Below are 24774 nucleotides of genomic sequence, written 5' to 3'. Positions count from 1 at the left end.
CTAAAATAGTTAATAGACTCTATAGTTTCACTTATATCATAGGATGGTGCAAGTACGATACTTTTATGATCGCATCACGGGAATAGGTTTTTCACTGGATTGGTGAGACTTATCCTGAAATAATCATAATAGAATATCATTTTATTTAGTGAGAGCTACTGATCATATTTGGATTATTTTTTTCTTTTGATAATATCTTGGATTCATCGATTTGACATAAAAAATGAGCTATATATGCTTGTTATTGCATGGCATATATTTACAATTGCACATGGATGGTACTGCGGTATGTACCCATATGATATGATTGTTGAATATGATGTCAATGTATGTAATTGATTTTAATTATTGGTCTAATTAGTTTAAATTTTAATTCCCCAACATGACTTGTTAGGATGGTTTAGAAGACCATTGTAAAGAGATTATTAGATTAGGTACTCACCTTATCACCTATAAATCACCTATTTTTGTATGTATTTCTCAAATCAAGAAGACTACAAGGAGATGATCAGGATGCTTTAGAGTGGCACATTGACACTAATTGACTACAATTTAAGTTTATTTTTTTGGTTGTATGTGGCATCACCATCACCATCACCATCACCATCTTAACAAATATTTATTTTTTTATAGCTATCACTTGATATTTCTAGCTAAAAAAAAATTAGGTTAGTCTTATTCAACCTTAATGAGTGTAGTTGGTTCAATTAAACACGAAAGGAGAGTTGGCCTTTCTCGTTAATCCACATATTAATTGAAAGTTATTATTCCTTCTCCAGCCTAGATAAAAACATAATTTTCGTTAATGTGATCTCTTGTTGGTGTAATAGTATTTTGTCATATGCTAAGTTCGTATATACAAAACTCGAATCCTAGACTCCCTTTGATGCCTCCACTTACTGGACTCCCTCTATGTAAACCATATCAAGTCTTATGCAATCGTTTCTTTTCGGAAATATCATCTCCATGTGCTATGCTTTCTTTACTTTACACAATCATTCATATACACCCTAGTTAGTTAGTTAATGTCTTAGAAATAAAAGAAATATGTTGTCGAAAATAATGATGCATCTATTGAATTATATAAATTATAGATGATTGAAACCATCTATACATTCTAGCATGTACATTGTGCATACCCTACAATCAATAGCCAAGTCAACCCAACATAATCTAATCTAATCCAAATTGTGTTTTATGTGGCTTTTAGTTACATGGTTTGAGGTTTACTTGTCTTGAAGCTGAAGTTCCTTGAGTGGGTTGCCTGCTTATCCTTGGGGCCAAAGAAACCCAAAGTCTAGTTGACCACTATAGCCTTGTCATTTGGGTCATATTGACTGGTATTCGGACATTATGAACCGTGTCCTTCCGCGCGTACTAAATTTAAAAAAGAGACAAAAAAAAACCTAAGTTTTGGCCGGCATGCAAACTTTCTCCACCGTCTCCTCTTCCTGGATGACCTCATCGTGACTTCGGCTTGCATTTTTTGGCGCGAAAGAATGATTGATGACCATTTGATCTTACTCAACGCACATCTCAAAGCAAGCCGCCCTCACGCATCTTATGCACAGATCTCGAGGCGACTACTGTGCTATCGAACGGTGATTCGCGAAAAGGAAGGTGAATCCTTCTTTCACGCGAAAGATATAACCCAGAGCCCTTGTTGTATATTTCCAAGTTCTCTTTTTCTAATTTTCTGCGTCCTTCCTTTAACGGGATCATCCAGAGAGATCTTTCGTTGTTATAAAGCGGCTTCCGCTCTCCGAATTTCGCGTCGGCTACTAACCCCTGCTCCTTCCCTCTATCTCTATATATCTGGTCCAAGATCCTCTCTTCCCTCCCTTTTTTATTGGCTTCGATCTAGGGTTTCGAATCTCTCTCTCTCTCTCTTTCTCGCGATCCTTTCCTCACTTCTTCGATCGACTTCTCCCGGTTTCACTCTCCTCTGATACCTTTTCGATTTCGGAACCGTCTTCTCCGATCGCCACAACGGAGCGCGGAGTGCTTCTGGCTGGAATTCGAGAGCCAGGGGTCTTCTGTAAGTGGATGCTTGTTCTAGTTGTGGGTGCTTAGGATGACGATTCCCAATTCGGAGAACTTCCTCTCGGGAGGAAGCTCTGTTCCGTGCACTCCCGAGGAAGAGAAAGAAATCGTATTAGAATTGACCAGAGCCGCGGAGGCTAATCAGAAGGAGGGGGATCTGTACTACGTTGTCTCCCAAAGGTGATTCTTTTCTTTATTGTCTTTGGTAATGTTTGAAATCCATATAGCTGTTGTTTTATTCTTTATATGATTTTTGCCAAAATTTTGTATCTTTATATGACTATGTTAATGTAGTTGAAAATTTGGGATTTTAGTTTCTTCTGAGCAACGCAATGCATATGCTCGAAATTTGGTAAATATGTATTCTTGCGATGAAAAAAATATGTGATAAAGCTGGTTGCTTTTCGGTGCAAATTAACTGCGCTACAGTAGGTGTACCCATGCCATGACAATTCTTAAAAACAGTCTTTAATTTTTCAATATCTTCGCAATTGTTGAAGGTCAGCTCTTTAGATGACTTTCCTTTGCCTGGTAGTGACATGCCTAAATAAGATAAGAAAGGCTGTGAAGGCAGCTCAAATAAGTCATTAGAAACAGGGAGACAATATTCGAGAGTAGTCAAATGCTCATTGGATGGAATTTGATCAAGTTATGAAAATCCATCAATTCATGTGGAATAAAGTGTCAGGAGAAGGGTGGCATATGCACTTGGGGCGGATGTGCATCAGATGGGATTGGAAGATGTTGTGCAAATACATCCATTCTTTATAGAGAATGAAAGGAGTGAAATCTAACATTAGAAGTGACACCTTTGGAGAGAGAGAATGTGTGAGACAAGGTTTAGGGAGAGAGAGAGAGAGAGATGCACCCATGCTTCTACTCTTTCTGACCAATCCACCCCTATTAAATCCTGTTAGATCCGTGCTTCATGTCCCACATTAAAGTGATTAGTTATGTTTGTTATGAGTTTTCTTTAAGTTTTATTAATAAAAGAAGGACTTAATGAGGGATGAGAAACGATTTTGAGAGAGAGGGTGGTAGGTGACATCGTGTATGTACGTGTTTAAAAGACTTTTATGATATAAAATTATATGCTAACTTGATAATCTATATTGTGTATGACCAAAGGAAGGTAAGGAAAAACACTAGTGAACATTTTTTTTTTTTTGCTTTTTAGAGTAGACTAGCTGCTACATGTGCAATGTACATGGACAGTCATCAAATTATTCAAGATCTGGAGTCCGACATGTGGGATGCATGCGAGAAATATTATTGATGGCTGTGATTCCCCATTGGTGATGAATGAGTCAACAAGACACATCAGCATGAGCTTTCACTCTGCATTTTCTTCAACATGGTGACAAATGCATATTACAGTGAGAAACTTAAGCTGGAGGAAAGAAGGTTGAGTGATCTTTTCAGCCCACCACTGGCACACAGTCTGCTATTACACTTTCAATCCAATAGATGATCTTAACAAAAAGTTGGCTTTGATATTTCTGAAGAGTGAACTATTAACTTTGAAACTTGAGGATAACAAACTCAATATTTGAAAAATATAGACAATAATCATACCTCATCACATGGGTTGTAATATGCTTTTGATCCCTTGATTGAATAGAGAGGTTCTTGAGTTATATTAGGACAACTGCCCCTAGGTTTTGTTGGATTGGTCCTCTAGCATGGATAGTTTCTTTGCGGTTTCACTTGCCAAAAGGAGAGAAAGTGCAATTTATTTCTCTAAAGTTAGAGACCACGATGTTGTGTACAGATGTGAAGTTACATGAAAAAGAAAATAAATTTGCAAAGAATAGGCAGTGTGTCATCAGGGGATAAGAAATTTTTGTCAAAAGTAAAGTTTCCTCTGGATTATCATGAAAGCTTTTATCTGAATGTTGTTAACTTGATGAAGGGGACACCCAGGTGGCTTGAAATACCAAGAATTTTCCAAGATGATGGTGCCTTAATATGTGATGGATGAGATTATAAGAAATTGCAGCTAGTTTAGGGATTGATCTCCTTACAAGACTAAATGACATGGATCTAATGCAGTGACTAGATCCACAAGTTGAAAATCTGATACAGGAAATAAATTTCAATGCAGAACAAAAGAGGGGTGATGCTTGATCGAATCCCCATTTTAAAGAGGTTATGGAGTTCACCATGCATAAAGAAGGTTAAAAAATAAACATATCAGCAATTTCTTTTTAGCAAAATGAGAACTAAAGGAAGAGGTGCTGTTCAACTGCTGTGTCAGCCCTACATTTATTCGATGTTGCTAGGGATCTCAGTCTTTAGGAGAAGTAGAAAGAAAGAATGGAAGGAAAAGCAGTCTAAAAAAATTATGGAATAGATTATTATGGGTTTAACTAAATCTCTAAGTAGCCTATTCCTTTTTAACACATTTGATAAATTAGAAAAGGTTTGCTAAAGGAGCTTAGAAGTGAATCTTTTGCCCAGTTAAATTTTAAATACTTCATGTTGTAACTATTTTTAGGCTCTAGGTTTTGGAGAAAATAGAGTATAGCACAGTGGAAATTGTGGAGACTTTGTATAGGCGAGATTATACCCATGGTGCACCATTAGATGCCATCAGTTTCCAGCTTGAACCTCATGCACAGGAAACAATCTATTGGACAACAAATTAGACATCGAGAAGAAAAGAAAGAAGGCCAGAAGTTCTATAACTTTCAATCTGTATAAGACTTACCTCAGATATTGTATAGTAGTCATGGGTGATGATGGAAAAAAAAGAGGAGAGCATGGAGGGGTAAGTTATTTAAGGGATGTCGATAAAGGACATTTTTTTAATAATCTGATGGGGATAAGGAGATAAGGCTGCAATTTTATTGGTGATATTGAATATTGTTCGCTAAACATAGAAGTTCAATGAATCTTGTCTTCATCAAGCTTGTGCAAAGTATGAAAGATCTTGAGATAACCTCTTCTAGGTTGTCATTTTAATTGGTAGGGCCATCTTACTTGAGAGGAAATCATGGGGATTGTGCGAGAGAGGAGGTAGCATATCTATAGTGGGCTTTAGCTTAAGTATGGAGGTGCTCTGCTTGGCCTCAACCTCTGCTTCCTACTTTATTTTCTTTGGATCATGACACCATATTGCATGCAATATTCTACTTTCTTCCTCAAAAGGAAGTGGTTTAGGGACTCAAAATGGGAAATTTAGGGTTTAAAGCTTTTTTTTATTGGTAAGCAAGTTTAAAGCTCTTCCTCAACTTTTAGGTTTTCTAGAAGACATATAATTTCAAAAGAACATTTAATAGTTCTCACTTGTCTCAAGTTTTCTTCAAGTTTGGGTTGAATCGTCCCTGGATGGTTGTGGAAGTTATTCTACTGCAGGAAACTTCGCTGATCTGAAATTCATTTTCAAGCTTGAGTCTTCCATGTTAGGGTTTTGTTGCTTCAGATTCAAGCAGTGCTTATTTTGGTTTCCAAATCAGGTCTGCTGCATGATGCCTTAAAGCCTATAATATAAAGTTTCATTTAGTGTCTGGTTGTATGATAGGACTCGATCGGTACATACGATGATGAATTTTCTATGTTTTTGTGGTAGTCAGGTTTCCTCAGCGCCTGGATATAGATATAAATGTCAGCTTTATGCCTGTATTTGACTTGGTAACAAGGGTTGCCCATTCTCTAGTGATGGAGTTGTAGATCATTTAACTGCAAGAAGCCTTTTTATGCTTCTCACTCATCACATATCTACATGTAAGATGTATCTTTTCTTTTTCTTAACCATGTTGTCAAACAATTTGGTATGGAGAAAGTTCTATTTCCTTTTAGTTTGAGAGTACATTGCAGTTCGTTTTAGGCTTTACAAGTTATATAACTCTCTTAGTCGACTATCTTTTTTTTTTTTTTTTGTTAAAGCAACTGAGCAAGCTTGCTCATAAATTTTAGTTGCATGATTCCGATGCAATATGTGTCTATTGCTTATGCAGATGGTGGAGGGACTGGCAAGAATATGTGGGGTTCGACAGGTTCAGGGAACATTCTAGCAAGGGCCATCTAAGCATCCTATCGAGACCTGGAAGAATAGATAATTCTAAGCTTGTATTGAATAGAACAGACACAGAAGGTAATGAACTTGATCTTCAGAGGCATCTGCAAGAAGGAGAAGATTATACTTTGGTTCCCCATGAAGTTTGGAAGAAGCTCCTTGAATGGTATTTCATATTGTAACTTTTTAAAGAAATGTTCTTTTTGTTATTAAACGATCATATGAAATTTTGACATCAAATTTTGACATCTTATGCAATGTTTCATTGACTTGAAATTTTAATACCAAAGTTTGCAATCTTGGTATTGGACGGACCTCATATCAATAACGTGGTATGATACATTGTCAACATGCTTGGTGTTAGTTCGGCGTACGGAGACTTGGTATGAGCCTGTATCAAGTCTTGATCGATATCGTTATGATACGGTACACCCAGTAAGAGGTGATGCACCCTAGTATGGTGAACCTTGCTTAATAATGTTGCAAAAAGAGTTTGGAATTTTTGATCTTTCTCTCTTATATTCTTTAACATCTCAATCTTCAATCCAGTGATGTTGTAGTGTTATTCCACACAGCTTGCCACCGATCCATAAAAGGTGATTTACAAAAGAACAACTGTCACTCTGAAAAGAAAGTTTAGAAATCTCAAAATTGTTAAAAATCTTTAAAAGTTTCAGAAATCATGAAAGACACTTTAAGAAATAAAATCTTGAAGACGATGTAAACAAGTACAAGAAAAAAAAATTCTTGGATTTAACAGTAAAATATCTTGAAAAGTTCTCTGTAGTTCATGAGATTTTTTGAAAATTATCAGGGTTCATGGTATCAAGTGGCTTTCAGAATTTTAAAAAAAAAAGACTTTCCTTTTTTTTTTTTTTTTTTTTTTTGGGGGGGGGGGGGTGGGTGTGGGGTGTTAACCATTGGAACTCTACCTGTTCGTTTTAAATTTGCAAATTGCTAATCTTTACGGTAAGTTATGTTTGTTGTAAATAACGTGATTAGTAGTCAGGATGTTAAGAGACTTTCTCTAAGTTGCATGTTGATTTTGCACCAACCTTCATATATATGAGTGGTTACTTTAAGCTTCATATTATACAGTCAATTATTTACTAGTTTTTTTTCCTATAATCTGTGTTATCATATTTCCATTTTTTTCTCTCCAAATGCTTATTCACTTTTATCTTTCTGGGTTGTTTGGCAGGTATAAGGGTGGACCAGAACTACCAAGGAAAGTTATTTCTGAGGGTGTTATTGTTAAGGAGCTCAGAGTAGAAGTTTACCCCCTGTGCCTTAAAATAATTGATGCAAGAGACGACTCCCAAAGAACAATTAGGATTAGCAGAAAGGTACTTCCTGTTTTTTACCTTTCAGCATGATACATGCAACCTATATATTTCTAGTCATTTAATGTGGTGTGGTTGAAGAAGCTACTTTTTTAGGTAGCTAGTACTAATGTCTTTAGATAGCTAATATTTTTTTAGTGAGGTGCATTTTTAGATAGCTAATACTTGTTTAGATAGCTAATACTTTTTAGATACATATATATTTCTAAAATGTTTCAACTCATGTGGAAGAGATGGCTAACAATATTGAGAAAGGAGTTACAGAGATACGAGGAGAATCAAAAGAAAAGGGGCAATCTGGTAAAAAAACTTGGTGGTGGAATGAGAAAGTTCAGTTGAAGGTTTAGGCTAAAAGCGAGTGCTATAGAAGACTATATAAAAATAGGAATAGAGAAGTGTGTGGACTGTGGAAGCTATAAAATGTCTAAGAAGAAAGTTAAAAAGGTCGTATTGGAGGCTAGTTCAAAGTGTATGAACAGTTATACTGCAAATTAGAAATTAAGGATGATGAGAAATGTATAAGATTACAAAAGCAAGAGAAAGGAAAACTAGAAACTTAACTTAGGTTAAATGCATCCAAGGTGAAAATTAAAATGTTTTGGTTAAGGAGGATGAACTCAAAGAAAGATGGAGTAGTTATTTTGATAACCTATTCAAAGAAAGTTATGCAGACACTTTAAAATGCCATATTAGTGCATTGAGGATAGGATGTTAAATACACACGAAGAATTAGCCTATCTGTGAAAAAAAGCTATGAAAAAGATGAAAATAAGAAAAGTGGTCGGACCTGATAGAATTCCTATTAAGATTTGGAAGTGTTTAGGTGACACGAGAGTTACTTGGTTGACTAATTTATTTAATAAGATTTTAAAGATCAAAAAGATGCCTCATGAATAGTGGAAGCACATTATAGTACCAATTTATAAGAATAAAGTTGATATTCAAAATTGTTCCAACTATCGTGGTATTAAGCATATGAGCTATACTATGAAACTTTGGGGGAGAGTGATTGAGAATGGATTAAAGTATGATGCAAGAATATCAAAGAATCAACTTGTTTTTATACTAGGAAGGTTGACTGTGGAAGACACTCTTCTCCATCGGAGGGTAATGGAAAAATATAGAGAAAAGAGATAAGGGTTTTGTATAGTTTTTTATGCATTTAGAGAAAGTATATGCTAGAATCTCTAGAGAAGTCTTATGGTAGGTGTTAGAAAAGGAAGGAGTTTCTGTTAGTTATATTAGTATGGTTAAATATATGTATAACGGAGTAGTTACTAGAACGAGGACTACTGGTGGTAATACTTATAAGTTTTCAATGACAATTGGTTTACACCAAGTATCTGCTTTAAGCCCTTACCTTTTTATTCTAGTATGGATGAGCTTATTAGGCATATTCAAAATGATATTCCTCAATGCATGCTATTTGCAGTTGAATGTCTTAGTGGATGAAACTAAGGTTGGAGTCATGGTTTGCTGAACTGGTCGGAACCAACCGGTTCAGCCTGTACCGTACTGGTGCCGGCCAGCACTTGTACGTTACAGCCACAGAACGGTTCCTTGCTAGTACTGGTGCGAACCGCACCGGTGTGGTTCGTACCAGTTCAAGCCTGGTACCGGTGCGAACCGGACCCGGTACCGGCACCGGGGAAGGAGAAGAGGAAGAAAAGGAAAGATGAAGAAAGAAGAGGAAGAAGAGGAAGAAGAGGAAGAAGAAGCCTACCTCCTCCCTCGGGCTGACGAGGATCATCCGTTCTCCGGTGCGGTTTCGGCCCCTTCTTTGCTCGCGGGAGAAGGGGGGAAGAGAGGAGAAGAGAAGAGGAGAGAGGGGAAGAAAGGAGAGGAGACAGTTCGGAAAGGAGAGGAGAAGGGTCAGGAAGAAGAATAGGAGAAGGGAAAAAAAAAGGAGAGGCCCGCGCGCAGGGGCATGGGCGCGAGTGGGGAAATGCGTCCTCGACTCGCGCCTGCGCGTGTTCCACGCGTAGGGAATCGCACGCGTGCGATTCCCCGTGCGGGCTCTTCGCGCAGGGCAGCAAGCCCACGCGGGTGGCCGAACGCATCCGCGCGTTTTTTTTAAGCAGAATCGGTTCGGTTCGGTACCGGTCTTCACCGGTATGTCAGTTCGGTCGGTTCCACGTACCTTGGTTGGAGTTAATTGTAAGTGTATTAGAATGAGTTTCAAGTTAACGAGGATGAGGATGGAGTATAGAATATAGTTTTAGTAAAATTAGAAATAGAGATAAAGGTGGAGTGAAAATTAAGAATCCCGAAGTTTCTAAGAGTGATCATTTCGGTATGCAGTATTGATTATTCATAAGGAGATATTGAAGAGGATGCTATCTATAGGATAAAAGTAGGATAGATAAAAGGAAGAAGTACGACTGGGATGTTATGTGATAAGATATTTGTCAAGTTGAAGAAAAAAATTTATAGAAAAGCTATATGACCAGCTATGCTTTATGATACCTAATGTTGGGTAGTTAGAAAACAGCATGTATACAAAATGAGTATGGCTGACATGAGAATGTTGAAATAGCTATGTGGTAATACAATAAAACTTAGAATGAGAAATGAAGTCATTCGTAAAAAGGTGGAGGTAGTTCCAAATAAGGACAAATTAGAGAAGGATGACTTAGATGGTTTTGACATGTACAACATAGGTTGAGGGATACACCAGTATGAAAGAGTATTTGATACATGTAGAATTAAACGGGGGTAGATGTAGACTGAAAATCACATAGAATGAAGTAGAAAGGAGGGCTTAATGTTGCTACATATTTCAAAAAGTGTGGCTCTCAACAGAGTGGAATGGAGGAAAAGGATTCATGCAGCCAGCCCTAAGTAGTTTGGGATTAAGGCTTAGTTGAGTTAAGTTGACTTTCAACTCGTGCAGTATGACTTGCATGCATAGGAGGTGTCTATGTTTATGCTTTTGGGGACCTTAAACATCCTTGTCTAAAGTGGTTCTTGTTAGTTGGTCACTCATTGTGATAATTTTCTATAAACCTTTGGCTTTCCTATGAAGATAATTTATTAACCATTTACATGTGTATATTAACTCTAATCCACTTTGCTATTTCATGTCTCATTGGTCAAATTCTTATTTCATTTTTGATAACCTGCTCCGAATTCACTGTCTTAAGAGTGGCACATCTTAAAAATTACCTCTCTTTTGATATCTTCAACTATTTTATTATGCCAGTGTATCTAAGCTTTGTTAATTCAGCTGTTTCCGTACTGCTCTCAAATATCACTAGCATGTACCTATTCAATCAATGTGACTATCCATGTCATCTGTAATGACCAATCCTTGTCTTAACTATTTTGGTGCTGGCTTTATGATTGAGGAACCAAACTATCATATCTTACTAGTCTTTATATATGTGATTACTGTCATGGCCACTAGAAGCCTTTAAATTAATTTATCAATTAGGGATGCAATTTATTTGTTTTGCAGGAATAATCAGGATGGCTGCTATAAATTGTCTGATATAACGGAATGTCTTCTTTCTCATTCTTTCTTTGTTCTTTTCTCCCATCTAAGCTTTTCTTTTTTCATTCTAACTGGAGTTGCTGACTGCCCTTACTCCTTTTTATTCTCTTTATCCTTTCTGACTCCAAGCAATGGAGAAGTGGAGAAGGGAGTACAAGAGCAATCACAAAGTAGGCTTGCACACACGAGCTCCAAGGGGATAAGAGCAAGATAACTTCAGAAGATCACACTTCTCTACTAAAAGAAGATAATTTTAATTTCAAATAACTTGTTCTTCCTACAAACTACCCCTATATATTGCATAGGCATGGAACATCTCCCCATCTCTTTGGAATAAATAAGAGAATTCAACCTTCACTAGAATGGATGAATACAAAATATGAGAAGACACTATGAAACATGGAATGCCGTACCGGCCGGTACGGGCCGGTACGTACCGGTCCGGCCGTGGACCGGTACCGGAACGGATAAAAAACCGGTATTTCCCGGTTTTTTATCCGAACCGGCCGGTTCGGAGCCCGTACCGGCCGGTTCCGGCCTCGTACCGGTGCGAACCGGCCGGTTCGCACCGGTACGATTTTTTTTTTTTTTTTAGAACCACAGCGCCGCGCGCTGTGGTTTTTGAAACCACCGCGTACCGGCCGGTACGGGACCGGTACCAACCGGTACGTACCGAACCGGACCGGTACCGTACCGGTCCGGCCGGCCACCGGTACGCCGACCGGTACCGGTACGGCGGACCTTGCTATGAAATGCTCAAAGACAACACATAATACTAAACTTTTTCACAAGAAACTGAAAAAAATTAATCAAATACTTAATTATTTATGATTAATGATAGGACTCCCATTTAATGCATGGATTAAAGGGCCAATTCAAGGGACACTTCTGGGATCACTCTCTCTGGTTCAGATTTTCTAGCTGAATCCTCCCGAAACCTTGCATGCATGCCATTTGCATTTGGATCCATGAAGTTGCTTCTAGCTATTTGATAAGAGGGCTAATGGCTCAGTGGTTGATGAGAATACTTTTAGGTTATGAATCTCAGTCAATATAGAATTAAACAGAATCTATGAGTGCTCGCTTGGTTGTTATAGTGCATGTATAAAAATATTTGTGCCATCTGCATGTGATATTAATAGCTTGAGTAAGCAATGATGAGGCATTGGACATATGCACATTCTTTCATCTATTAAATTCTCAGGTCCAGTTGAAAACTCATGAATTCTTCAGCATGTTATGATTTTCTCTGCAATATATATTGGTACCATTTTGATTTTGTGATTTTCTGGAATCACTGAAAAGTGAAAAGAAGTTTGTTCTTTGACTTTATGTACTGCAGTAACTCATATATCCAGACAAACACTCAGACATGCATGTGCCCTCATGTGCAAATGCACACACATAACATGCATTTAATTACCATCTAATAACATTATGGTGGTAGATGAACACATAACATTATGGTAGTTACATGCATGTTATGAGACATGCATGTGCCCTCATGTGAACACATAACATGCATTTATGAATTTTTGAGTATATAGTGGATGATCCAACAGGTAGTATAGAACCAATTTTCTTAACTCTGATCCAGTTTGTAGAATTCACAAACGAAATCTTAAAGATACTGACTTATGATTTGTTCATTTCAGGCTTCAGTAGGTGAGCTTTACAAAATTGTTTGTGCACTCCTTGAGCTGGAACAGTCGAAGGCATGTCTTCCCATTGTTAAGCTTTGGGTTCACTCTACATACATTTTATATCAGTTAAACACTGTTTTATATTTGATTTGCAGGCCCGTATTTGGGACTATTATGAAAAGAGTAAAAATTATATTTTGACCAACTTTGATCAAACCTTAGAGGACCCTCAGTTGCAGGTGGACCAGGAGGTAAGGGCATCAGTACATATTATTCTATGTCATGGCATGTTTTGGGACTTATTTGGGTCATCAACTCATTGTAGAAGTTACCAGTATTCTATGGAATGAACATATAGACTATAATAAAGATTGCGACTGACTTTTTTCAGATAATGGATCACTGCTGAGCTTTATCACAGCTCTTTCTATATTCTCCAGATTTATTTGTGAACGAGAATAGCCCTGGACTATTCTATAGCACTTGAATGTAATATCTATTCGAGTCCAAACTCCAAATAACATCTCCTTTGGAGTTGCTGAAAGTACTTTGCTCTCTCCTTAAACATCACCATTTGGAGGTTTTCTCCATGTCTATTCTTATGATAATTCTATCCTCCCAACATAATTACTGGTTCTTTCTTTTCTTCTTTTAATATGTTTTGAAATACAGAGTGTATTTGATAAAGATTTCTTGTACTGTTTTCTAAAAATATGGTTTGGCTTGTCATTGTTTAGTCTTAGTCTTTTTAAATGTTTGGACTTAGCAAGTTATGTCTGAATTAGAGTTTGGAAGTTCATTTGTTAATCTGCAAAGGCATTATTTACTTGTGCAGATTCTTTTGGAGGTGCAACGTGATGGGATTTGGCCTTCTAATTTTAACACAAATCCAACAGGAAATGAATATGCTTTGGTCCCATTGGAACCTTCAAGGTCATCTATTACAATTGCTGGAGGCCCCACTTTATCTAATAATAATTCAACTGGATTTGGCACCCATTTGCTACAGGGGAATAGTTTTAGCTTACCACTAAGGGATGCAGATGGTGATGGCATTTTAAACAATGGGTCAAAAGTAGATGGTCGCGGACTGACAGGATTGCATAATCTGGGCAACACTTGTTTCATGAACAGTGCCATTCAATGTTTAGTTCACACACCCCCTGTGGTTGAGTACTTTTTGAAAGATTATAGTGATGAGATAAATGAGGAGAATCCTTTGGGAATGCAAGTAAGATCCTTTTCTCGTTCTTTAACTTAGTTATTTACTTGTTTTCATATTCAGTCCATCAGGAAGCTATGCAAAATTCTATTAGCAGATTTTGTATAGGAAACCTCCATTACAAAGCTACGAATTTCTGTGATGATTGTGCAGGGTGAGCTTGCAATTGCATTTGGGGAGTTATTAAGGAAATTATGGTCATCAGGATGGACATCAATTGCACCACGTGCATTTAAAGCAAAACTAGCTCGGTTTGCTCCCCAGTTTAGTGGATATAATCAACATGATTCTCAAGTTAGTATGGCCATCACTATTGCATGCTTTATTTTCAATAGAACTTGATTTCCCCTTCATTTTTGCAGATTATATGACTTTTTCTTGTGTCTTGATGGTCATGAATACGTTTCCTTATGATTACACTAAACTTGAAGTTAGTGGAGTAATTGAAATATAGGCTTGGAAGTTACATGCAGATTATATTTATGAAATGTTCACAATTCTGTATGCAAGGATATGGGACTAGTCATGGGTTCAATTACAATATTGCATATGCTGAGTGCTTGGTGAAACACAGTTGTGTGAAGAGATTCAATGATACTGGTTCATATCATTGTTGCAGAAATTATATGTGGGATGTGGAATGCACTCTACAATGTCACTCTTGTTCATATGTTTGTCATTTAAAAACGTACTTACCAAGTATCGAAGAAGGCTACGAAAACATGAACAATATTGGTTCAATTCATCTTGTTCGTTATTTTCTGAATCTATTGATAAATGTACTATAAACTGAATTCATTAAAATCATAAAATTATATAAATGCCAGAATATTTCCCAAACTTTTACACCTTCAGTCCAATAATTCTTTTCTTACAATATCCCTTACAAAGACCAAGAATAGATATATCCTTAAAATACCCTTATGATTTTCCACCAACCATTGTGTTCTTCACATTCCAAGTCACCCATGTGCAGGGAACTCGTGAGACATATTTTTTGTTTATCTCGAGTAGCCAGAAAGGTCTCAGAAGTACACAACATGAGTTGCCCTAACTAGGAACTGGAGAAAGGAGGGACATGATTTAATTTTATAAACTTTTATCTTTCTTAAAATAAATCTTTTTTATGTTTGCTTCCTCATTGTACACAAGAGCTTAGCTATTCTTTCGTAACCACGAAATTGAAGGGATTTTGGGGGTCCAATTTTTGAGTTATACTTATTTAATGATGATCTCTAATACATGAGCTTGTAAACATGGGGTATTCAAATTTGAATTTGTAAACAGAGAATTTGAATTTCAGAGTTTCTTCTTCATATTCAAATTTAGCTATCGATTTAATCATTCTTTTCTCATACTCTTTAAAACTAATGCTTTTTAAGTGAACATGATATTTTTTCCTATGTTTTATGAAGTCTTAAATTTTGCTAACTAAATTCTGTTTTGAGTTCTCTTCATCCTTTGCATCAAACACTTACACTATCTTTTAATACCCGTGCCACTCCATTTCTCTCTGCTGAGACCCCTCTTTTTCTTTTTCTTTAAAGATGGAGGCTGTGCTTGTACATAACAGGCTTCTTGATCTGGCTTTCGTCAACCAGATAGGGGTGCATGAGCACCATGCATCATAAGTAGTCACTTAAAGTGAGGCTTTCTTTCGCCAGTGTGATCTGTTATGATGGTCATGTGATTAAAAAACCTAGATATGGTATTTGATGAAGGATTCTATAATGATTTTTCTTAGGGTTTGAGTAACTTGATGGATATGTGGTGAACAGCTTATCTTCACGGTGGAGAGCTGAATAAAAATAATTATTAGTTGTTTTGCTCCTCCCCAACCCCCCTTCTAGGGGATTCTTTTTTCCTCCTTTTCTTCCTCCAGCATTTCATTGTACACTTTTAAGCCCATCACATTACAGCTCTATTTTGTAAGGGTTACATCAGTTTGGCATTAGAGTTGAAGATTCCTTCATATATATGGTATACATGCCCATCGTAGTAGTTGAAATCTAACGAAATAATGTTTAGCAAGTTTAGAAAAAAAAATGTTGTAAGGGAGATTGAAAGCTTGATGATCTCTATAAATAATGAAAAACCATGAGGCTTGGCAATCTACTTTCTAGCTCATGAGACTGTATATAATCTGCGGAGAGTCATTCTTTGCCTATGAATTCATCCATCTCATCGCCACCTTTACTCCCTTAAATGAGGCTGATTGAGTTCCACTTCACTGAAACTCTTTTCCTATGTCATGATGTTTTTACAGATAGCGATAAGGTAAATACATCATCTTCCTTCCCTTGTAAATGTATACATGTGCATATGCATGTAAACCTGTAGGAGAAGAAGGCGCTCAAGATTGTCCTAGTCTCGAGGAAACAGACATATATTGGAGGGTCAGGGGAGTCCATCGATTGTTGAATCCTTATTCTTTTGGAGATTAGCTAAATCTAACTAATATAGTGATTTGTATAATCTCTAAAATACAGAATCGAGGTGGCTTCTCCACTTTTTAGCCACTTTAAAGTGTCTTACCCACCTCCTTTGGAGGCATCACCTGGGTGTGGACTTCTAGCATCTTGATGGATCTTGTAGATATTTGTGCATCTGTGCTGCTTGAGCATGTGTCATTATTCGTGGAAGTCAGTTCTGTCCATGATCCCTATAAGAAATTGATACTTGCTAAACCTTTCTCCAAATCTTTCAGAGAACATAATTGTGAACTTTTTGAAGTGTCATGATTGTCAAGAGGAACATTTTCAAGATGAATAAACCAAGGTTTTATTTTAGTTATCCCTTACAATCACAACATTGGATGATTCAGATGGTTCTTTCATGAGTCCCAGGTAATCTTGAGGATGAGCACCTTGCATTAGAAACAACTGATGTAAAATCAGTTTGTAAATCAAGAACGAAGCTCTGTTTCCTTGGAAGTCTAATTTGATGGATTCTTGCATTAGGGTGCAAGTGCTCCCTGGTGGTAGAGAGCTTACAAGTAACACGGCCTTGAAGCTTTGTGCTTCCTCACATTTATTTCTTTTGGGACCTAAAATTATTTAAGCGTGAGATGATTAGCCTAGGAATTTAGGTGTAGGAAAGCTTGATGTTGCTTATGTGGCAAGACAACTTTTGCTTTCTGCTCTGCTCCCCTTTCTTTTTGCGGCAATACTGCTTTGTACTCATGCATCCGGTCGGCCTCTGTGTCTGCTCCCTTTTCAAGAGACATATTGCAATTACTAATCTATGGTGGATTACAATTGTTTAAGTAAGAATAGGGAATTTGTTGCAGCCTTGGGTTTCATGTAAAAGAAAGGAATTGTATGCTTGATGCTATTTTATGTGCAGCATTATCTGTTTAAAGCATATTGTATGTTCAAGTTTTAACTGCAACAGACTTAACCATATGAAATTAGCATTCCTACATTTTGAGAAAATTTTCTTACTTTCTTTCACTTTTATGTTGTGCACTTGCTGAGTAGCAACATGATTAGAAAGCCATCTACAAGTCTTTATAAAATTTTCCCATTTGAATTAGTTGCTTATGTTTGTTGACATTGAACATATGGCGGCAACGAGGCATGGAGAAGGTAAAAATCTAAAATATGAGGAAAGGGATGGTTTGATTCTGAAAAATCTTCTGTAGTCATTGTTCAGATCTTGACTCCAATTTTTTAATTTTGTTTTTGCCTGTTCAATGTGGCTCTGCATCTTAAAAGATATCAATCGTGCTTTGTTTCTGCGGTGTAATTTTTTTATCGTGCTTCCATGAATACCTATCGTATATAGCATGGTCTCAGACACTTACATTACTCAGTAGATATTCAGTCCATTTCATGACTGTGTGAACATTTACATTAGTCAGTTACTTTTGTGGTAAGCCTAGATATGTCCATCTTGGTCCATTTTACTTATCAAGTTTTACAACTGCCATTGTCTGACAAGGAAGACATTGTTTCCCATGTCATTCAAAAATAATTTCGACATTTACAATTGTCATTTCTTTTGTCAGGAGCTTCTTGCATTTCTATTGGATGGGCTGCATGAAGATTTAAATCGTGTAAGAAAAAAACCCTACATTGAAGCAAGAGATGCAGATGGTTGTCCAGATCAGGAATTTGCTGATGAATGTTGGAAAAACCATAAGGCTCGGAATGATTCTGTAATTGTGGATGTTTGCCAGGTAAGTACTTGCTACACTTGCTCTTCTTTTTCTCTCCTCCCAACATTAGGATTAATGTTTCTTGGCTTCTAGATTGAAGATTTTTTTCAGGTGTTATGTGCTTTTAGTTCTCGTATGTTCTTCTAAGTTACCTATGCATTTGTTCCTTTTTAATAAATGAAAGATGGGATGTTGTCCTTATATAGTTAGACATACTTTTGGTCACTAATTCTTGAGGGTGGATTTTATCTGTCCTTTGTCATATTCAGAGGTAAGGGTGTGTTTGGTGTTGCTTCTGCTTTTATCAAAAGTTGTTCTCAAAAATCAGTTCTTAAGGTTCTTAAATAGAACTGTATGGTACTTTTGATGTTTGGTAATCACATGTTATACAACCGAATTTTTATGGATGAGCTTACTATATTTGAGATGTATGGAGCAATTTCATGAAAGAAGCTAGAATCTGGTTTTTCTAGCTTCTCTTAAAAGTGCTTTTTTGTTTTCTGCTTCTTGTATTAGTGCATCTCCGATGATGTTACCGAGCATTTTAAAGTACTTTTTTTTTTACTTTAAAAGCTGCAAAATGACTTCAAGCAAAACCAAACATGCCCTAAAGCTGCTTAAGCTGAACCCTTTTGCCGCAATTAATTTTTGAGGAATGTTTTCCTTGAAGAAAGGTGCTGCATATGTGCAACTTTTAATAACTGCATATATTTTCAAATTATCAGAAATAGTGTCGCCCATTGTTAGCAAAGACAAACAAAGAATAAGAGACACTTCATTGTAATCAATATTACAATATACTAAGATCAGTTAAGGATAAGCATGCGAGACATAGTTATGCAACTGGACATAATTTTTCTCATATTTTCACTAATGTGCTATTAAAATATTTTTATGCAAGTGATTTTTTCTGAAACGTTGATGGCAATTTAAGTAGTTAATTGCCAGATCCACACGCATACACACATACATACATAGAGACACAGAGAGATGGTCCTATGGTTTGGAACCCCCTATCCTATTATTGCAAATTGATGACAAATAATCTGATATAAATATACTATTTGTTGATGATAGCCTACAACTTCTTAGAAATAAAATAAGATAAGGGTCTTCATTCGGATCTCTTTCTTATTCCTTAGATGGACACGAAGATAAATAGTTTCAATGGCATAATACAATGTTCTGATTTGGTTTAGGGTTAGAAGATTTTTTTCAAGATTTTTGACAGTGAAAATGATGGACATCTCCAGGGTCAATACAAGTCAACATTGGTATGCCCAGTTTGCAGCAAAGTCTCTGTAACATTTGATCCCTTCATGTACTTGTCATTGCCGCTACCTTCAACAGTTACGCGGATGATGACTGTTACCATATTCAGTGGTGATGGGAGTTCTCTCCCCATGCCTTTCACTGTAACTTTACCAAAAAATGGTTGTTGTAAAGATCTAATTCGAGCCTTGAGTACATCTTGTTGCTTAAAGAGTTCTGAAGCATTATTGCTTGCAGAGGTAAAATTTTGTGACTGCTTATTATCTATATATTTTTTTTAATTGTAGTACTACAAAATTGCAGCATCTACTTTCTGATTTTCAGGTTTATGACCACCGTATCTATCGCTACTTGGAGAATCCCTTTGAGTCACTCTCTAGTATAAAAGATGAGGAGCATATTGTAGCCTACAGAGTTCCAATAACTCATGATAAATTACTGAGATTAGAGATAATGCATAGGAGAACAAACAAGTAAGTTCTTCTGGATCACATTCAATGATTGTCCATACTGCCTCTGTTTAAGAGATGCTTCATATTTAATATTTACACGTATTCATAAGGTTATTACTAACCATGATTTTTTTTTTTTTTGAAAAATTTGTAGTTTGCTAACTATGGAATGCTCACTTGGTTTACTTGAACATGCATGAATGCTGTCCAAAGCAACACTTACTGTTGTCTTTTGTTTATGATGTCTTTTACTATGTTATGATGTCTTAGACAAAGGATGGTTTTCCTTCATGTTCTTAATGTTAACTGCATGCAATTGTTTCATTCATAGGTTGTACCTTTTTTTTTTAACTATTTGTGTCTTTTCCATTTTTTCTAAAATGAATCTGGTGCTGTATTTCTGTCTGCATACCTGTGCACATGCATGGGTGCATGTGGGTGAACTTTGTGCGAGAATGCAGTTAACTTATTATCCTTGTACACTTTCATGAGACTTGTAATCGAGGATCCTTCGGAGGACTGAGTCTTGAATTGTGAGGTCATCATTGCATGGGTCATTGGTTGCAAGCATAACCGCACTTCAGAAGGATGGGTTCATCACCATCCATCTTATAGTCCTTTCTCTTCAGTTGAGGTGATTGAGTGGAAAAGTAACCAGAACTCTTGACATTATATACAGTAGATACATTAACCACTGGATGGAAATGCAACCAATATTCCAAGATTTTAGGAAGAGTTGAAGACACAACATAGGGTCATAACGGGGGTAGAAATATAGACTTGACAACTTGTTCTGTAGTAATGTAGAAAGCACCTGCACACACATGGTAAGGGGGCCCTTGGACATGTGTTCAATGGTCAGATTTCTGCAGAGTGGAAGATTGTGGCGTCACCCACTGGTGGAGATGCCAGGTGGAGATCATAACCTGGCATTGACATTATTATAGTACAGGTTTGATCCGTATATGATTTTCTGCATGCACAACAGTAGTTTGTCACCACCAATTGAGGGTATATCTACTTCATTTTTGGCATTCAGTGCTTGGTATTTATTTTTGTAGTAGTCAGAACATGTTTCATGTTGTTCACGATGGTCTTTCATCTGCTTCACTCTTCAAGATCTACAAACATCAACTCTGTTTTGGTTAAATAAATTTCCTATTTTTTCAATTATCTTTAGAGCTTTGGGGACATTCCATGCTTCTGTTTGCAAACTCATTGATCAGCATGGCATTGTGGCACGGTATGTAAAGAGATCTCCGTTTCCACTCTTCTACTTAATAAATTATTTATGTTTATTATCAATTTCTTTGGGATTTCTTTTTTGAATTCAGTATTGGTTTAGTGGATCTGTTGATGTTTTCTTTTGGGATTTTGATAGCTTAACCCATCAAGTTTTGGATTTTTGTGTGCTTTCTTTTGTTGTACTTTTTATTGGTTTTGCTGGGTAGTATCAATGCTTTTATTTTAAAACGACAATTTTGTGGTCAAATGTATACTTATGAACTCACTGTGATACTCATCTAACTCTTTATTATCCAGATTTTTATCCGAGCCTCAGTTTAATGTTCTCAGGAAGCTTATTGGAACTCCCTTGGTTACCTATATATCCAAGGACTCTGTAACTGGGGCAAACATCCATGCTGCAGTGAGTGCTGTGCTTGCACCATTGCTGCGAGCAAAAGCATTTCCTCCCATGAATCAGGTCAAATTTAGCAAGGAAAATGGTGGTGGGCCAAGTTTGGATTCTATTGTTCTGACAGATGATGGTACTTGTTCAAGTGACAAGGACATATCCACATCCAATATGGAATTGGAAGAGAGAGCTAATGGGCTTCCATCCTTACAGCTTGCTTTAACTGATGAGAAGGGTGTCAGCAGAACCTTCATTGACACTGATTGTAGTGTTTTTCCTGTATCTTGCATAAGGGTATTGATGGACTGGTCAGACAGAGAACATGAACTATATGATTTCAGCTTCCTTGAGGATCTACCTGAAGTTTTCAAGTCTGGATTTATGTTGAAGAAAACACGGCAGGAGGCAGTCACTTTGTTTTCATGCTTGGAAACATTCTTAAAGGAGGAACCTCTAGGCCCTGATGACATGTGGTTGGTCTCTTTGCCTTTTAATGTGCACGACAATCTGAGAAGCTAGGTTTTTAATATTTTCAATAGTTATGATTCCTTTTCTTTGTTGTAGGTATTGTCCTAGCTGCAAGGAACACAGGCAAGCAACAAAGAAGCTGGACCTATGGAGGCTGCCCAAAATCTTAGTAGTTCACTTGAAACGATTCTCTTACAGTCGATTCTTGAAGAACAAACTTGACACCTTTGTGAACTTCCCTGTTCACAATCTTGATTTAAGCAAGTACGTGAAACACAGGGCTGTTGGTCCCCATTCTTATGTATACGAACTCTATGCTATCAGCAACCATTATGGTGGCTTAGGTGGCGGTCACTACTCTGCATATGCAACGGTATTTACCATTGTTATGATATGCTTTATGTTTTCTTTTCTTTTACTGGAGCTTCATATTGTCCTTGATAAGCTATAGAATATGATGATGATTGTATTTGGCGATATTTATACTTGATTCATTGCACATAATTGAGCAAGAGCATATGTACATATATTTGATTTTTTTTTTTTTTGATGTTTCAGTTAATAGAAGAGGACAGCTGGTATCATTTTGCTGACAGTCATGTTTCCCCTGTGAATGAGGATGAAATCAAGACATCAGCAGCTTATGTGCTGTTCTATCGGCGAGTTAAAGATGATTCCAAGATGAGTGTGGAGGAAACATCATCCTCCACTAATTCAACAAGTTGCTGAGTATGGAGTAGCATGGGCTTCACTTTTAAAGCCATGATTCAGTTGTTCTGATACTGCTAGAAATGATGACCAAGTTGCTTGAAGTAGCTGACTCTGCTGCTATGGTGTTTGTGACGGCCCTGGTTGTGGGGTGATAAGCAGGAGTTTCGGCTTGTCAACTGGCTGTCGAATATCTGTTGCTCTATACATGTTGACAGGCCGGAAGTGGTGTCCAAATTCTAGTTAGTACAGCTGATCAGGCGGCTCATTCCTGTGTTAGAAATTTTGGGTTTGATCTTTTTTATATTCTTGAGTATTAATCATTATATAAGGTTATGTTACCAAAAAACTCATTATATAAGGTTCCATTTTTCTCTCTCTTCCCATTTAGTGGTGAAATTGAGTTATTTGTGTTCTTGATCTATATCAAATTTTATACTTCTTTCTGTAAGCACTTTTACCCATGGGCAGGGTACCTAGGGTTATCTAGACTTTTGCTTGTAACCTGCAGTTAGTTTTTTCTATGCAGGCAACTTCACATTCCCTTGGGCTACATTTGTTTGTGGCATAGGTAAAACTGGAAGCCAAACTTGGAATAATGAGAGTTGTTTCAGGTGGAATTGTTGTACTTGGTGTTTATTATGGTTCTGTCTGTCCATCTGATTTTATTCTATCTGGAATTTCTGCATTTTGGTTGGTTTCCCTTAAGTCTGGTTTAAAAATGAAAGAACTTTTAGTTTATCTATGAAGTGATAAATTTACCCTTCTGTTTGGATGTTGGAAATTTGATTTGGATTGTTTGTTTGGAAGAATCTAAAATCATATATAATGAGGCATTACTAAAATGAACTATTGCAATGCTCTAACCTGCTACAATCTAAGATAAAATGTCATACAAAATATATTGAATAGGTGGATTAGATAGTTGGATGATCATCATTTGGACAGATTGGGCGCATGGTAGGGTCATTGTCTTGCCATTTTGTTGCTGCAATGGTTACAACATTGGGTTCTGCAATATTGCACATTCTGTGACAAAAGGATCATTTTTATCCAAAAAGAAAGAAAGTTAAAAAAAGAAAAAGTCGCTTGAAATGCAAGTTTGAGCTTCTTATGCGTGAATACTTTGTGACAACCTGTTTGATTTGTATAAAAAGCCTGTAGCTCTGTGTCAGAAAAGTAAGAGAAAAAAGCTTGTGGATGAGTTTAGATCTGTCTTCTTGTCTGCCCTCTAGCTAACCTGTTATGAGATTCTCAGTGGCTCTTGCAGGTGGAGTAAGCTAAAGAAAGGGTCATTGGGGGAACTTTTTTTGTCATGAAGAGTTTATGTTGATAGCAAAGTGATAAACAAAATAAATTGTCGACATGTATTTGCCATTCCAAGAGATATTGCTTTATAAGTTCTACGCATCAACATTTCTTTTTTTTCTTAAAAAAATGATGTGGGAAATAGTTATCATCTATTAAGCACTCAAGAGATGAATGGATGGTTTCTTTCATACAATATGAAGGATTGCATTGCTGGACTTTCTTATGAGAGGCATGGACTAGGCTCTGAAATCCATTGGAAAATCTCTATTTCTATGTCATCTTCTCATATCAAGTCTAAACAGATAGCATCTTTCACATTTAATGCTGGTGATGCATCTTTCACATTTGTAAAGAGTTTGTGGTTTTATCAACTGAAGTAAAGGCTGACCTTAAGAAGCTCAAGACAGATTATAGACAATAAATAGACATGAAATCTGTAGTTTTAATGAACTTGTTACCTTGTACCCATGATTTATTGGAGGCTTCAGCACAACCATGACGCCAATTATGGTGTAAGCAAGGACCTTTTTTCATGATGGAGTAGAAAATGCTTTTGAGCTTATAAAGAAAAAAAAAATGATCAAAGCATCCATCCTTTGTTCACCAGAAAACAGAAAAATCTTTGAGGTTGCCCATGATGCATTTTATGTTAAACTATATATAAGTGCTAAGTCAAGGAGCTCACCAAAATTATAGAAGATTTCCTCGGATGTAGTCATGTAGGCTTTAAAGTACAGGCAACTAGCACCATTAATTTTTTCATCTATCTAGAGTTTGTTTTGACTATACTTCTTGACATCTGTCAAGAAAAACTCTGTTCGAGACACATCAAAAGAAAGTATTTGTGAGTTCTAAAAATCATTTGAAACACAAGCCAAAACTTGGGAATAGAGCAGTTGACACTCTAAACAGATTATATTTGCTGATGAATTTTACTGATCCGATCAAGAAGAAAAAAGAATTTTCGCATTTCGCTCAACTTAAATCTCTCCAAAAAAAAAATTTA

The 24774-nt window shown here is 36.7% G+C and overlaps 1 protein-coding gene across 2 annotated transcripts; it reads left to right on the top strand.

The window, feature by feature from the left end:
* The first annotated feature begins 1713 nt into the window (after positions 1-1713).
* On the top strand, positions 1714-23085 carry LOC103714957 (ubiquitin carboxyl-terminal hydrolase 9-like). 2 transcript variants are annotated; one of them, XM_039121994.1, is made up of 13 exons: positions 1714-2223; positions 6003-6227; positions 7263-7407; positions 12553-12612; positions 12696-12791; positions 13376-13771; positions 13916-14056; positions 17772-17942; positions 19175-19432; positions 19518-19666; positions 21221-21754; positions 21846-22122; positions 22308-23085. In XM_039121994.1, exons 1-13 carry the CDS (start codon positions 2075-2077, stop codon positions 22476-22478), a joined length of 2772 nt encoding a protein of 923 aa, XP_038977922.1. In that variant the 5' UTR covers positions 1714-2074; the 3' UTR covers positions 22479-23085. The 2 variants fall into 2 exon arrangements, with proteins under 2 accessions (XP_038977922.1, XP_008800670.3); XM_008802448.4 differs by having other exon boundaries at positions 1715-2223; positions 21188-21754.
* The last annotated feature ends 1689 nt before the right edge of the window (positions 23086-24774 follow it).

This window comes from Phoenix dactylifera, unplaced genomic scaffold (assembly GCF_009389715.1).
Source record: "Phoenix dactylifera cultivar Barhee BC4 unplaced genomic scaffold, palm_55x_up_171113_PBpolish2nd_filt_p 001312F, whole genome shotgun sequence".
Classification (NCBI taxonomy): domain Eukaryota; kingdom Viridiplantae; phylum Streptophyta; class Magnoliopsida; order Arecales; family Arecaceae; genus Phoenix; species Phoenix dactylifera.
The sequence above is the reverse complement of the archived record's forward strand: the minus strand, read 5'-3'. Positions and strand labels throughout refer to the sequence as shown.

Coding starts and splice junctions, on each gene's coding strand:
- LOC103714957 (XM_008802448.4), top strand. CDS start 2,075: ATGACGATTCCCAATTCGGAGAACTTCCTCTCGGGAGGAAGCTCTGTT. Junction 12,792..13,375: donor AGTTGCAGGTGGACCAGGAG/GTAAGGGCATCA, acceptor TTACTTGTGCAG/ATTCTTTTGGAGGTGCAACG. Junction 22,123..22,307: donor ACTACTCTGCATATGCAACG/GTATTTACCATT, acceptor TTGATGTTTCAG/TTAATAGAAGAGGACAGCTG.